Source organism: Lonchura striata, chromosome 7 (genome assembly GCF_050655825.1).
Source record: "Lonchura striata isolate lonStrDom1 chromosome 7, ASM5065582v1, whole genome shotgun sequence".
Classification (NCBI taxonomy): Eukaryota; Metazoa; Chordata; class Aves; order Passeriformes; family Estrildidae; genus Lonchura; species Lonchura striata.
The window spans coordinates 26,568,989-26,584,983 of NC_140709.1; the positions used below are offsets into that span (position 1 = coordinate 26,568,989).

Genomic DNA, 15,995 nt, shown 5'->3' on the forward strand with positions numbered 1-15,995 from the left:
TTTAGATATACATATGTGCTCACACATTTTGAGAAAAATGCAAATCCTGAGATCCCAATGATCTAACTTATTATCTCATCTACTCCCCACAAAAAGAAATTCAATTCTGTTTGAAAGAATTGTGCATTAATCTTACCTAATGAATAGAAAGCCCTAAAATACATGGCTACAACACAGCAAGCATGATTCAGAAGTCAGATGGAAGCTTTATAAAAGGGCACTGGAAAAACTCAGTCATCTGTCCTCTCTCGCTGTGTCTTAGGATTAATTCTGCAGTAAAAGTATTTGTATTATACACAAACTCATTTACAGGCAAAGAAAATTGTGCCTGATTAGTGTCTGAGTGCTAGTCAGAAAATAAAACCACTGACACCAAAAGTCCAAAATTCAATTTCTAAGTTGTTACAATCTACTAAAAATACGTATGATACCTGTTAGGTATAGATTTCAGTGGAGTGGACAGAACCTAAGTCTAGTGACATTCTACACTAAATAGCTCATGCAAATTTAATAGAGATGTGCACACCAAAATGTGGGAAATCTTTCAATTCAACTATAAGGAAACAATTATTAGCACTATAATCAGCCACACTCACACAAAGCAGTCAGGAAACCTCATCTGCTTTATTATTTCTACAAGTACCAGCAGTGATACAACCTTACTACTGAGCTCAGAGCAGATTTGCTCTCATGGTGTAGCAGTAAACATATTTTTGGAGTTTGCATTTAAGACTCATGCATCAAAGAAATTTTCTGACTACCACTACCACCACACAGCACACTGAAGGGTCTGTTTGCATCAGATGATTTCAAAACTATTCCCTTTGTGTGTACTATAGGACAATGTGGCATGCTAACACAACGTGACATTCCTTAAAAATTACACTGGCTTCCAAAGTTAAATCAAACATGTTATTTGTCTTAGAATTAGCTGCTGTATCCTCCCTGTTTTTCTTCTCAGTTATTATTCTTCCTCTTCAAGAAGCTTCTCTCTTCTTACCAAGGGGAAACAGAAAGGATGTGAAAAAAAATATAAATCAGGAAGTGTACGTAGTCAGCCACATCATCTGCAAAAGCCACTGCAGCAGACAGCTTCAAAACTGGAGAAGCAGAATCTATTACTCTCTCCTCTCCACTACAAACCCAACAAAATGCAAGTAGAAGACTATTTTGCTGAACAGAGAGAATGAGAACTGAAGAGCCTGTTTACTGTTTAAGTTCAAGGGAAGCTGCTCATTTCAAGGCACAAAGCCTGTAAATACTCTTTTCCTCTGATTTAAAAACCCATTTAAGAAATTCTGTTTTCAAATTATTTCTATTTAGATAGGGGAATGATGTTTGGATATGTTTTTACTATTCCACCTTCACAACCTGTCTTTATACAAATTTGCAAAGTCTACTACACAATTTTTACTGTTTCAAAACATTTCAATGGGAACATATACAATGTTTTCATTGCACTTTCCCCCTACAATACTTAAAGCAAGTGTTCAGCTGCTATTTTTCCTTGATGTGACCTACATAACAAGAGATCTGCCTCCATAGAGATAACAGTTACAACAGCTGTGGCTGATGAAAAACAATGGAGCTGTTTCATCAAATAGACGCTTCTTAAATATCAGATCTCTTTTAATTGGCCTGATTACCTCTCTAAACCAGTATTTGTGATAAATATCAACCCTCCTATCCATCCACCACTAGTATAGATTTATTTAGAAATTAAAGTCTTTCTGCAATCCGGCCTTAAGCAAAGCAAATTAATAGAACAAAACCAAAGCAAATATACACAGCACAAATCAATGAAATATTTCCCCATAATGTGGGGAAATAACAAGCAAGTTGCCATGTCTTCAGCAGTCACTGTTGCAGCAACAGAAGTTGCTGCAGGCGAGCTGGTATCACACACACACCACCTCTTGCAGAGTAAAGGCACCTCCAAAGGCAGCATAAGTTCAGGTACTGTACCAGTGCAACTGAAGAGCAAAATTGAACAAATATGGATGCTTACCAATAACTGACTGAAAGGTATGAAAGAAACCAAAGAAACATCATCGAACACACACTGTGAGAAAGCAAGCAGCCGAAAAGCCCAGGCTGCCACCAAACTCCCAAAATTCTCTCAAGTTCCACTTGAGGCTTTTTTTATACAAGTGGGCTGTCCCAAGTGATAAGGGGTGAGACCCAACTAACTCCTCCGGCTTCAGGGCATACAGCTGACCTTTTTGTTCTGTGTTGGTCAGACTTTCCCCTAGAAAGGATATTCATGGGACCTCTCCCATACACAGCTGGCACAGTCACCTTTTCCAAAACTGCACCTGGTCTCTGGGGCTTCACCTACTTCTCATGTTTCATTGAAAGAACTGAACAGACACAGTGCACTAAGAAGAGACATCACCCAACTGCGTACACTCCCTTCAGAAGATAATCTTGCCTATCATCAGCCATAAATTTAAAGAGAACTATTCACTAGTGATTCAAAATTGTTCCACTGTAGAAGAATGACAGAGTTAGTGGTGTTTTACAAAACCAAACCTCAGAAAGCCCAAGATGTTCAATCTACTTAACTCTAATTAATGAAAATATTTTTAATCCAAATAAGCGCACTTCCCTAAAGTGCTTGCCACAAGAAATGTACAGTATGATGCTGCACAAATGAGCTTACTTTCTTTACACCTACCATTTGTCAAACAGCTTTGGTAAGCAAAGCAGAAATGTAATGGTACACAGAGTCTTCTCTCTTACCCTACAGGAATATCTTTCAAAACTACAGCAAAACCTCGGCCATTGAGGTTGACAGGTCTGTAGTTATTATTGTGTCACTCACCAGATTATTAAAATAAATAAATTCTATGGTGAAATGTCAGAGTGTAATGGAGTTCAATTTCTTCTTCCCTACCTCTAAGTAAATGTTCACATCTGACTTCTAAGACTTCATGTAATATTTTCATAATTTCCATATACACAGAACTAGGCTTTAATATTACCCTTCCATAGACAAAACAATTAAGTTTTCCTCCAAATAAGACAAACCATTTTATCTCCTTAATTTTCAGAATGAGTTTAGATGTCCAATACAATCAACTGGAATATACCAGAGAGTTCAGCATCCAGTAAAGAACTCTCTCACTACCTCAAGGCATCTGAAAGTAAAAAACTGCTATGGCTCTGGTCTTGACCTTGTTTACTCAGCCTGGTACACTGCAACATTCATGCAACTGTGCAGTTCAAGTCCTCTAAGATGTATTTCATATAAGAACACAAATAACAAAGAGCCCATGAGATCTTGACTCAGTGAATAAACCAAGGAAAAACCAATGGAGACAGAGAAATGTGTACACTCTAGCTCATGTTACAACAGCGTGCTAGTAGGTCAAATCCATGGCCTCTGTTCCTATAGGCCTCTGTTTGCAGGCACCTGAAGAGGCCTATAGGAAAACTGAACCAAAACTGGAAATTGCAGGACAGACACTGCAGTGTAGAAATGAGGCTTCACCAGTGACAAGAAAGAAGAACACATTAACAGGCAATTGGAAGCTGAATTCTGGGAAAGAAGTGCTGGAGACTGCAGAAAGGCAGAGTAAAAGATGAAAAACAAGATCTAGGCTTCTGGTCATATTTAGGACAGTGGGAGAGAAGTGGCAAGAAAAGCATGGAAAATTAGAAGTTGTATGACAGAATCTTCCATTTGTAATTATCCCAGAAAATTCAGTTAAGTATTTCCAACATTTAATTGCAATTCAGATCAGAAAACAAGGGCTAAAAAAACCGTCCAAAACCCACGCCCAAAACCCACAAAAGTCACATTTGTAAATTCACAAGTTAGGGTTCTCAAATGTAAAGCAGGTTCATGAAAACTAAATTCAAAACTATGCAACTGTTTCCCAGGAAAGAAAATCTGAAAAATATGAAACTGAGTCTGAAGTATACAACTTATATTTAGATACAACCAGTATCTAAGCTCAGAAAAAGCTATCATTTGTCTAACCTCAAGGCTCATTTTTATCTCAAGAAATACTCCTGCAGCTGTAGGAATGAACAAAAGCCATCATTAACTGAAAACAAGAAACAGAAAAACCCAAGTTATTCTGCAGCAGATTCTTACCAATACCCTCAAGTGTCCTGTGTGTCTGCACAGCCATTGCCTCATTAGTAAAAAAGTTCCACCTCCATGTTCTCAGCTAACACTGTTCACTCATTTAGATGATGAAAAAACCTGAAGTTAACTCAGCCTCTGTCAAGCACTGGACTACACAATACAAATGTTAAACAATATGAGAGGTTTAGCTCACATTTGGGGCCAGTACAAGTATTGCTCAGGAACTGGAACATGTGGAAGCAATTAAACAGACACCACTCTTCTGTTTTCACACATCTTGTAAAAAGCTAGTGGAGTTATCTTAACACAGTAGAGTGATCAAATTTCTTGTTTCCTTATATATGTTAATTCTTCAAAGCGGTAAAAAGGCCAGCATGGTTTCAGCAGACTTCTCCACAGTGACTAACAGACATTGCAATTCTTCCACCCTAAGTGGTCTGACACGTGCCTTTACAAACAGTTTTTGAACCTGGACCTCAAGGCTAACCACATTCTTCCTTATTCTCCAGGCCAGCAGATTGCACCTTAGGCAAGAGTTAAGTGAAGTTCACAGGAAGAAGACAGAATTTTATGATACGTAAAAAGTCTTTCAGATTACTGATTAACAGGAATCTCAAATGAAGAATACACACATTCCTCAATCCAAAACTCGTAATGTAATACAGCCTTAATAAAACCCTCATTACTCTTATCTGGAAAGTGGAAAATCTAACTCAGAACCTTATCAGTCTTCTCTTAACACTAGCAGACTAGGAGGCACAGTCATCTTGTACCAACTGGTTGTGACTGTCTCACTTGGCAGTACCACTCCTCAAAAGCTAGGACAGGAAAAAAGAAAAAAACCCAACGCGGTAGTTGGTTACAATCGTTATTTTAGAGAGGGGGAGGACTATTAGGAGAAGCAGAAGTGTTCAAGAGAGGGCTAGTCCTAGATTTCCGCATGTACACTTCTGCATATTAGTCAGAATACTTTTTAGATTGCCACAAGCAATTTCATGGAAATGAGTAGCTGCAAGCTTTGGTATCTTAAAGGTAACAGATTTGAGGACACGGACACAAAGGTTCACTGAAGCATCTCTGAGTAAACTTTCAACCCGAAAATAAAAAGGACTTGCATATGTCAGCCTGATGCCACATATTACTTATATTCAATCATTCCCAATAAGATTTAATTATTCAAGAAGTTAAAATGTAGTTTGTTACAAAACGTATGCTACTGCCACGCTATTTTCTATCTTCACTGTAGCACAAGCTTGTCATCACTCAAGCACACACGTCCTCCTGCAGGGTTCATGTTGAAAGCAACTACTAAGAGGTATTGAATACTTTTGTTCTACACTTACGTGTCATGCCTACAGCACTAGTTAGTTCTTTAATTACAAGCTAGGGACACTGTTTAGATAACAACCACATACACCATCTGGTAGGAGGTGTGCAGAAAGGGTAAATGTGAAGGCTTCACAACAGCCCCCAAACACCAAATTCACCTGAAGTTTGTGCCCAAGCACCTTAAGTACATCTGCCCTCCTGAATCCGAGGCAGTACTCGCGGTACTACAGAAGCGGTCACAACCCCCACATGGCACGCTTGGCTCTCTATTCCTCTTCTGGAAGCCAGGGCGCAACAGAGCAGCAACAAAAGCAACGAGCCCTTCCACGCACACACACCCGGCAAGCCCTGCCGCCGGCCAGAGACGGGGCAGGGCGAGCACCAGCCCGGGCACAGCCCTGTCCCTACTCCCGCCCCGGGGCACGGCACGCTCGGAAGCACCGCCGGCCGCAGCCCTGCACCCCGCGCCCGGCCCGGCCGCCCGGGACGTGCTCTTTGCCGCTGGCCCGGACCCCCCGTCGCTCACCTTTGCAGACAGGGGAGCTGGGGCTCTTCCTCTCTGGGGAGCTCCTGCCCGGCTCCGGCGACTGCCGCCGGTGGTGGTGCCGGACCCGGCCCTCCGGCAGCGGAGGCACGGGCGAGGAGCACGGCGAGGGCCCGCTGCCCGGCGGCGGCGGCGGCAGGTGGTGGTGCCGCGGGGGGCTGCCCCGCGCCCCGCCGTGGCCGCGCGTGGGGCTGCCCCGCGAAGAGGCGCCGCCGCCGCCGCTCCCCGCTCCCCCCGGCGGGGCCGTGGCGGGGCCGCCGCGCCCGCCGCTGCCGGGGGGCGCCGCGCGTGGGAGCCCCGCTGCCGGGCCGCCACCGCTCCTCGTGGGGCTGCCATGTTGCTGCTGCTGCTGCTGCTGCTGCTTGAGCTGGAAGGGCACCGTGGCCCGCATGGGCTGGAGGCGGCTGCTCGCTCCCGCTGCTCCGCCGCCCGCCGCCGCCGCGCCGCCTCCTCCCGCCAGGGAGGTGGCGGGGGTCGGGGAGCCGCCGCGCCTCACGCGCTGGTGGGACATTATCCGTCGGGAGCCGAGGCTCGCTGAAGGCGGCCTGAGGCGGGGAAGAGAGTGAAGGGTGCGAGGCGCGGGCCGCACCTCGCGGAGTTCGCCGCCTCAGGTGGCGGTGGCGGCCGCCACAGCCCCGTCTTGGTTCCCGTCCCGGTCCCGTCCCCTCCGCGCCGCTGCGCCCGCAGCCTCCGTGCGCCTCATCAACAATAGTGCCCCGGCCGCGCGCCCCGCCCACCGCGCCCTCCCATTGGGCGCGGCGCCGCTCGGCTCGCGCAGCTACGGCGCGCCCATTGGCTGCGGGGCGCGCGCCTGAGTGGCCGAGCCCGCGCGGGGGGCACGGGGGGGGGGGCGCGGGGCGGGAGCAGCGCTTAAAGAGCCGCACGCGGGCGGTGGCGGGGCCGCGCGCTGCCCCGAGCACGTGCGGCGGGGCAGCCCCGGCGGGAGCGGGGCGCGCTCCCGCTGCCCCTCACGCCTGCCCCCTCACGGCTGCCCCCTCACGGCTGCCCCCTCACGGCTGCCCCCTCACGCCTGCCCCTCACGCCTGCCCCTCACGCCTGCCCCCTCACGGCTGCCCTTCACGCCGGGCTGCCGCCGCAGCCACGGGCAGAGCTGCGAGCGGCGGCGGCTCCCCCGCCTCTCGGCCCTCTTCTGAGGAACCATTATCCCTATTCCATCATTCCTAGCCTGAGGTGCTCTCCAGGAGGGGACGGGGCTCCACAGCGTTTTATCCAATCGCTTTGCCACCAGCTCCGTGTCACCGATGGTGGCACCAGAGACGTGGGCAATATCCAGGCAGACTTGACGCCCTTTTCCCTTAACTGCTGTGTTTACTCTCCTCCATTAGGTCCGATTATTTGAATCTTCATTATAATCTTTTAATAATATTTGTTAACAGCTGGTATCCTCTTAACAAAATTTATACATCAGAGCAGTGAATGAGTGCATGGAGCAGGCCTTAGTTCATGTGTTTGGTTATTTATGCAAGATAAACACATGTTAGTACCCTCAACACGAATCAATAAACCTTTTTTCTGTCTTTATTGCAAATGCCTTCTGAGCTACCAGTACCTAGATAAATTCTTTTCAATACTGCTCTACAAGTTGCACGTTGCAATTGAAAAGCATTGCTATGATACAAATTGTGTGACAACAATTCACATACTGGTCTCTGTTCATCTTGGTTGGGCTTGGGTTTCTTTTTTTCTTCTCTCCTTTGCTGTTTCTGCATGAAGCCCACTTCACTCAAAAATCCGTAATTCCCCTTTGAAGAGCTCCATCCTTGTGGCTGACAGTTAAACCTGAAAAGCAGGACTATGTGCACAGGCCCTTCTTAAGGATGCCTGGATACTGGCCTACCTAAAGCCTTGAAGGGTAAAGCTCTTGTTAGGTTGAGAACTTTTTGTTAGGAATCAGACTGGCAAAAGAGAACGGGACATATGTAGTGATGAGATTGTTATAAGCTCTTGCATTCTGAATTAATTACATTTATTTTGAAAGGCATTATGCTCTCTCACAGGTACTGTAAATGCTAGTAATACAGCCTGGAGGAGAGCTGCATGGCTCAATCAAAACCTTCTGCAAAAGGCTGTGCCCAATCTCAAGAATTATTCTGTGCTACCCCTGAAAGTGGCTGCCGAGGGAAGGCACCAGGAGCCTGGCAGATCACCATCACCCCTATTGTGTCCCTGCCTTCAACTGTGCAATTTACTTGTTACCTTGTAAGTTACACACAGGTAATTTATTTTCCTGTAGCCATCACCAGCACTGCTGGTACGATGTGGCAAGGCGTCAAAATCCCAGATAACCCATAATCAATGAAATATCTGGGAGACCGTGTTCTCACTGGGAATGGCTGAGAGGCAGAGTAGATTTAAGCAGTAACAGTATAAACTGTGCACTGCTGTCATTGGGTATGAAGGGATCTTGTAATTCCTTCAGTGACCCCATGTATATATTGAAAAAGAGAACCCCAGCTTTAAAACTCTCCACAGGTAAACACCTAGGAGGTAGAAAACCAGCACCCAGCATGTCCAGAGAAATACATGGAACCTGTCTGCTGCTTTGTCCTTCAGTAGTTTCTGTGACTCATCTATGGGGCAACATAGCAAAATAAATTTTTGAGAAGGGGAAGAAAATAGTCCGAATCCTTCTGAAAGCCAGTTTTGCCATAACACAAAATAAAGCCGAGAGACCAGGAGAACAAATTTTAGGAATTAAATGGCAAGATGACATTGAGAGAAGCCAAGGGATGTAATCAACAAATAACAGCTATGTTTTCACCAACTAGTAAAACACCACAGCTAGAGAACAGCCCTACCTGGAGGTGCTGGCAGAAAGCACCAGGGGAAACATGGACTTTTCAGCTTCTCACCCAGCCCCACCAGCAAGGAGGCTGGGGGGCACAAGAAGCTGGGGGGACAGAGGCAGGACAGCTGACCCCAACGGGCCAAAGGGATGTTCTGCACCACACGGCAGCAAGCCCAGCATGTGAATGAGGGGAACGCTGGCTGGGGGCTGCTGCTCAGGGACTGGCTGGGCAATTGCAGTCTGCATCACTTGCTTTCTGTGTTCTTCTATTATTGTTATCTATATTATATATATATATATATATATATATATATATATGTAATATCTACTATATTATATTATTATCTATTATCATCATATGCCCTATTGAACTGTACCTCAACCCACAAATTTTACTTTCCCCCCATCCCCTGTTAACTTCCCCCACCCACTGGGAAAGAGCAAGTGAGAGAGCAGCTGTGTGGGGTTAACCTGTCAGCTGCCTGACAGGTTAAACCACAACAGCAGCCCAAAACAGTGCAGTTATCCTAAAGAAGGTTAATTTATGCAGTATTTGTTTCATTCTTTGCTGCAGTTTTCAGTCAAGAGCAGAAGATGAGTTCTTCCCTCTGTGACAGTACTCACACCCAGCACCTGTACAGTTGTGCAGCAGACTTTCATCTCAGTTTACACTTATCCAAAATATTGGGAAGCAGTATTTCCCAATACTTGTAAGCAGTGTGCCATAAAGATATTTCTAAAGGCACAAAATATTCAGCATGCATTCTTATTCCTGTTACTGTTTTGAAGAGGCCAAAATGACAGGTACTGATCCATGTTTATTTTCATGCTGCATGCTATGGAGCCAAGTCACGACTTTGATTGCAGAAGGTACCTGTTACAATTATAGATAGCACTTCCCACATTATTGTCACACTGCAGAGATGACACTGCTCCACAGAGTAGCTGTGAGAATATAAAGCAAAGCGTTTATGTGCACTGCTCATCATCAGTTGTGTTGCTTTGCACGCAGCAGACGTGAGAGCTCGACATGTTAAGTCATGTACTCAGACCTACTCAAACACCGTGTACTTCTTACGTTCATTTGTTTAAACTGTAACAAATGTGTTACAACAGGATCTTACTCCTACACCTTATGGAAATAATGGAAAGAGCTAAAGCAGGATTATGAACTTGAAAATGACTTTGAAACTCGTTTTCAATTACAAAATAAACCAAACCCTCAAAACAAATCCCCAGCCCCAAATAACTTGAATTCAGATCCCCCAGACCCTCTTTGCAATTCACACCTCTCAGGCTCTGGGTTTCTTTCAGCTGTCACCTTCCTTTCTGCCTGCATACTTTGCCAAATGCTGTCCAGGCCACCTTTGAGCAACACATTTCATATGGGTTCATGTGGAACCTTTAACCTGGGGTTTCTTCAAATCCATGACACTCTCACTCTGGCCATAACACCTAATGTAATGGTGCCAACAGTGATATGAAAAATAGGAATGAAACTCCTCATCACCACAGAGGCTGTGAGCCTTCTACCAGCAGCATGTGCATCTGCCATTTAGTGGCCACAGTCCCTTCAGTGACTCCAAATGCCCTGGAGTCATATGTGACACGGCCCATCTCCGTGTCTCCAGCTCCTCTCTGCCTGGAATTTTTATCAACCCACTGGCCCTGGGAGCTCAGCAGATACTGTTATGCTCACACGCCAGGCTGAAGTGCCACCCCAGGAGGAGCAGTCCCAATCCCACTGGCTTGGAGGCCCTCGGCACCCATCCAGAGTCCTGCCAAAATGAAGCCCAGGTATGGCAGCCGGCCCCTTATGTGCAAGCTGTTGGCTCTTTCTTAAAATACAGCATGTAGTAAATGCTGCAGATACAAACAAATCAATCCAAAGGCTGAAGCATATTGAATGCCCTCAAGGGCAGACTGATCAAACACACAGAGCTGCATGAACAAATCTGGAACCTGCTGAAAGCAGGGATGCAAACAAGTCAGGGAACTGTTCAACTGCTAACACCAAATTAAAAGCAGAGAAACAAGGGTCAAAGAGGTTTAGCTAAGCTGAGAGGCCCAAATCCCACTGTACAACTAATAAAACAGAATACTTAGGGAGTTTTTTGGTACTACTGACTGAAAACATAAGAGTAGTACTGCTCACTGCTCATAATAATATATATGAAAAATGTTCTGTTACAATAATAGTAATACTAGTAAACCTCACAGAAAATAACTGTACTTCAAGCAGCTTCAAATATGCTATTGTCTTATTCCAAAATTAAATAAATGCAAAGCAGTACATGTAGAGGAGCAATCGACTGCCTGAAATTGTTTTTTTTAACCTACAGTTAATGTAAGCAATATTGAAGGTTGAAAGACTAAAGATTCTGGGAATCTAATCTAAACATTGGATTATGCCTCAGGATATTTCATTGCATTTCTCCTCTCTCTCCTGCAGAGTGAGTTTGTTTTGCTTGCTTATGTGGGTGTTGAACATCATCTGAAGAAAAAGACATTTAAAAAAATAGGACAAATATAATAGAATTTGCTTCACACAAAACCTGTAAGAGCCTAGTTAATATTCCAGAATATCTGTAGGGATTTGAGAAGGCAAACATTTTGAAATAGGGTATTAAGATTAAAACAACAGATGGAACCTTGGACATAAATCAAACTCATGCAATAAGAAAAATGCAAAATGCAATCCTGCCACATTCTATAAGGTACACTCTTTAAGAAAAGTTGTCACATAATAACATTCAGGGGCTTCAGTGCCGCAGTGTCATTAAGATAACACATTTCTGACAAAGAAACTCAGTTCTCAGTGCAACACTATAGGCAGGCTTGGGAGATGCTCCCACTGCACATTCCTGGCACACATAATTACCTGGGAGAAGCATGAGGTTAATTTCTTTAGAAGCCAGTGCCAAGCTCACCTACATGTGACCTGTTTCTCCATGCATACAGATCTGTTTTCTGAGCATGTATTAAAAGTCAGCAGCAACAGTAAGCAATTACGCTGTGGTGAGTGTCCAGCTGCTCAAGGAGCAACTGGAGTCTCACTTTCTTCAGTGATGAGACCTGAAAGTGTTCTCACATGGGGATGAGGGAAGAGAATGAGCAGCAGGAAAAGCATGCTGTCCATAACATTCCAGAATCTTATTTTCAGTAACGCTGAGAGAACTGGCCTAGTTCATTTAAACAAGAGACAGTATAATCTCCCCCAGGTATCCTACAAGATGCTGAATGATAATTTGCACATGATTCCTCCCATTCAATAATAAAACTTTCCTACCTTTTAGGAAGCAAGGATTTTTTTTTTAATCTTTCAAAAACTTAGCATTTTTAGCTCATATTTGCAGAGTTTGCAAATATAATATATTTGTTTATATTTGTGTTGTGTTTAGACATAAAAAGCATTTCTTTATTTCTAGGCTTATGTTAGAAGAACATGTGCAAATTACAGAAGGAAATTCTTCATTTACTAAGTGCTCCGGCAAGGCACCAGCACAATTTCTGTACCATGAGGACAATGGAATTGCACACTATAAAGTATTTGTTTCAAATGTTGACACTATAAATTAATTTGTTAAGTGACAATATTTCAATACTGTAGGTTTTATGACCATGTAGGATGATAAACATCCTGTGTAAGTAATGAACAGGCATGTAACTACAGACACTTAAGAGAGCAGAGAAGAGAGTTCACTCTTTCTGATTCAGGCCTAAAATCTTCTTTTGCTTCTACTTGTTCATATAACATTTAGAAAAGGTGAAGAGTTGGTGCAAAGCATGTTGGCATGGCTTATTCATGCACTGAGAGGCAGTGACAAAATTATTTTACTTCTCCCTCCACAGACATGCACTAGCTCTGTAGTTAAACTAATTTACTTGAGCAGAGTGTGTGATGAAGCATGAGCATGTGATTCTCCAATTTGGGAGAACACTTACTGGGAAAGAATGGATGAAGCAGAGTTCTGAATCCTCCCTTGCACTCAGCCACGGGAGACAGGGGAGCTTTTAACTTGTTTGGTCACATCTGAACAAGACATCAGTTTGTCTCTGTGGTACCATCCTGTCCTCATGCACTGCACCTCCCGTTCAGCTGAGTGCCTCCAGGAGAGCCAGAGAGCCATCACTGAGAGAGAGGATGTCATCTTGGAGAGGAAGAAAGCAAAGGTGGGCAAAGCCTCAGTTCTGCTGCTGCTCACAGCCAAGTGCTCAGACGAGGCGTCAGGCTGATTCTGCTCAGCAGGAGCAGGCAGACATCTCCAGCAGCTGCAGCAGGTGTGGCTAAGCTGGTGCTTCATCATGGTGAGCCTGCAGGGTTCTCTTCTCCTTGTGGCCCACCCTGAGCTGCGTGCTGGGCTGTCCCACCTCCCCCAAGGAGGGGCACCTGCCTCATGGCTGCACGCTGAGCAAGAGCTCAGCCTGCAAGAGCTGTTCTCAGCTCTGCCATACGCCAGCACGGAGCCACAGCTCTTCCAGCTGGCATCCCACCAGGGGCTCATCCTGAAACAACTCTGCCCTTCCTCCTGCTTCCCTCCCCCACTTCCCCAGCAGAGTCCAGTTCCTCTGCCTGCCCCCTGCACCTCAACCCAGGACAGGGAAGGATTCCCGAGGCTGTTGATTTGCCACAGGAGAACCTGTGAGCCCTTCCTGGGGCTGGCTGCTGAGCTGGGGTTAACACAATGCCCATATCAAGTCTTCTTGGTACTGCTGCTTGTTTCTGCGTGGCTGCAAATACTTCTGTTACTCTCAGTCTCAGTTCACAGCTTATGTAAATGGATGTGAACTTCTGCTTGTCTGTGCCTTAAAAGCACATTTCTATCCCTCATGATCACAGGGTGAAGCTCAAACACATGATTTAGTTGCATTCTGGTTTTCCAGACAAACAATAAATAAAGTTAGCCTGCTTAATTGTGATTTTAAGCCAGTCACTTCTAAGGCCTGATTCAGAATTGTTACTGGTAATGCAAGAAAATTCTTGGAATGTCAAAAGAAATACAGGTTCCCAATAAAGTATTTCCACCTCAGCAGAGATCAATCCTGCAGGAAATTCTCTGGTCACCCATACACACGTTGGCTGCACCACTACAGCTGATGTGTGGATCAGCAATGCCTACCTCCTGGGCTAGTCAGACCTATACCTGCTACAGTGAGTTGTGCCAGATCTGACTTTTTAACCAATCCAGAGACCTGGAGGTGCTAGAAATTACTCTTTACAACGTATCTTCAGGGATCAATTATTACCTTTCCAATAAGAGGAAAGAGGGAGGGGGACAAAGGGAGAGAAAGGGAAGGAGGTGGAGAAAATAGGTGTAATTTCAGTATTACAGCAGACTGGCAAAATACCAGTGACTGCCAAGCACACAGACTGTCAGGAACAAAACTAGGAACAGAGCACAAGCCACTCTCTCTCCTCATGCACTCAGTCCCTTGTGCACAAAAGTACTTTAAGAAAACTGTATTTCTAGTCATTCTGATTAGGAAATCTGATAGCTTGTGGCATGAACTTCTCCCAGACAAAGGCTGCAGTAGGTGGCAGGGGAAAGCAAACAGTCCAGTACTTTTCCCAGGAGCTGCTTGCAGGCCTGTTAGACTAAGTGGCACGGGTAAAACGAGCTGTGCAACCTCTGTACCCTCTTTATCACAACGCCTTATAATATCCTTTCCTGTTAGCACTTGGCAGCAACAACAAAGAAATTGGGCCAAAGACAAATGCTGAGTTCTAAAGTGTTGCTGGTGCCTGAAACAAGTCTCCCTAGCCTCCCTTCATGCCTTCTCCAGTGCTGCCCACTGGCTTTTGTCCATTATCTGCCCAAGCCAGCTGCTTGCTCTCTACTGACTGTATGTCCTTGTTCTCAAAAGGACTTGATGGACCACGATAGAGGGTGCTGGAAAGCTCCTGTCCTCTGAATTGAAATGCACCTGGATCAGTTGTTTCCAACATTTCTCAATATTTGCATCCTTAACATTTTTCCAGTGCTCATGTGAGCCTTGTCTAGAAATGCCATTTGCTCAGACACTGCATAGTAAATACAGACTTGCTTTTCTTAATCAACTCCCACAGACCAGCTGTCCTCAGGCAGCCTCATTTGTTGTCTTTGTAAAAGAGGCATCGGTGATCCCTTAAGCATGACTTCAGCTCAGACCACCATTTGTGGATTTCTCACAGATTTTCCCCATGGTACTGAGAGCTGAAAGAAGATCCCCTGACATAAAAGCAGAATACCCAAGTGTGCCATTTAAATTCCAGGAATCAAAACATTTCAATTCTTCCCTTGATGGAGACTGACAATGTTTCAGGTTAACATGAAAAGCTGAATTTATACAAATATTTTGGTATAGTTGAGTTTTCCTGCCTGTGAAAAATTAACCTTCTTATCCAATAGAATGTGTTTTGGGTCATGGCAGTGAGCAGATGTGTATAATCTCCCACACGTGGAGAATTTCCATATCATCAGAATTAGCAAGAAGTAAATAGGAAAAAAAACCCTGAATGGAAACAAATGGAAGACTGACATGGCTGTGTTCCACAAAGTACTTTCTGCAGCTGCATCACCGCTCTGGAACAAAGGGGAATATAATTATTGTTGTTTTACTTTCAATTCCCATTAGCAAAGCAAAAGCAAATAAAAGTGGCTATTTCTGCAGGGAGAATTGCGAGAGGTGAGTGTATGAGGTCACACAGGGAAATCACGAAGAGACTTTCTTAAGTCCGTGTAGCTCATGCACCAAAGAAAAACCTATCAGTAAAATTCACCGTTCACACTCTGTTCCTGCAGGGCTGAGTCAGGCTTCTCAGATGCCCTGAGGATAAGGCTCAGCCACACCTGCTGGGGTAGGGCAGGAATTGGCTGCTCTTACTGTCAGCCAAGCCAAAAGTGAGAATTGCTTTTGGGGACACAAGCTACTTTTGTCATACTGGCCTCCACTCCCAGTGTGCTTCCTGCTTCCAGGGAAAGCAAGGCCTGCCATGATCCCTTTCTGTAGCCAAAGATTTTCTAGGTTCATTTGTGGGGCTGAGATGATTTGCCAATACAGCCAGATACTCAACCATACTACTTGCCTCAGTTTGTTGCATCCTCCTTATTTATGACAGCAAGAAATGAAGCTCCTCATTCTATCTCTCTTCTTTCTTTGACTTTTGGAGTTAGTTCTTTGGCCAGAGACTTGCACCACTTATTTGCTTGCAAAAATCATCACTGTAGATAGAGAAA

General features: G+C 44.8%; 1 protein-coding gene across 1 annotated transcript in view; it reads right to left on the reverse strand.

Moving 5' to 3' along the window:
- The window catches only part of FAM117B (family with sequence similarity 117 member B), a 29,342-nt gene extending 22,664 nt beyond the window's left edge, over window positions 1-6,678 (reverse strand). Inside the window, exon 1 of the mRNA XM_021555405.4 lies at window positions 5,952-6,678. Within this exon, the coding sequence (XP_021411080.2) occupies window positions 5,952-6,480 (529 nt within the window). The 5' untranslated portion in view covers window positions 6,481-6,678. The remainder of the gene's footprint in view (window positions 1-5,951) is intronic.
- Between the last annotated feature and the right edge of the window lie 9,317 nt (window positions 6,679-15,995).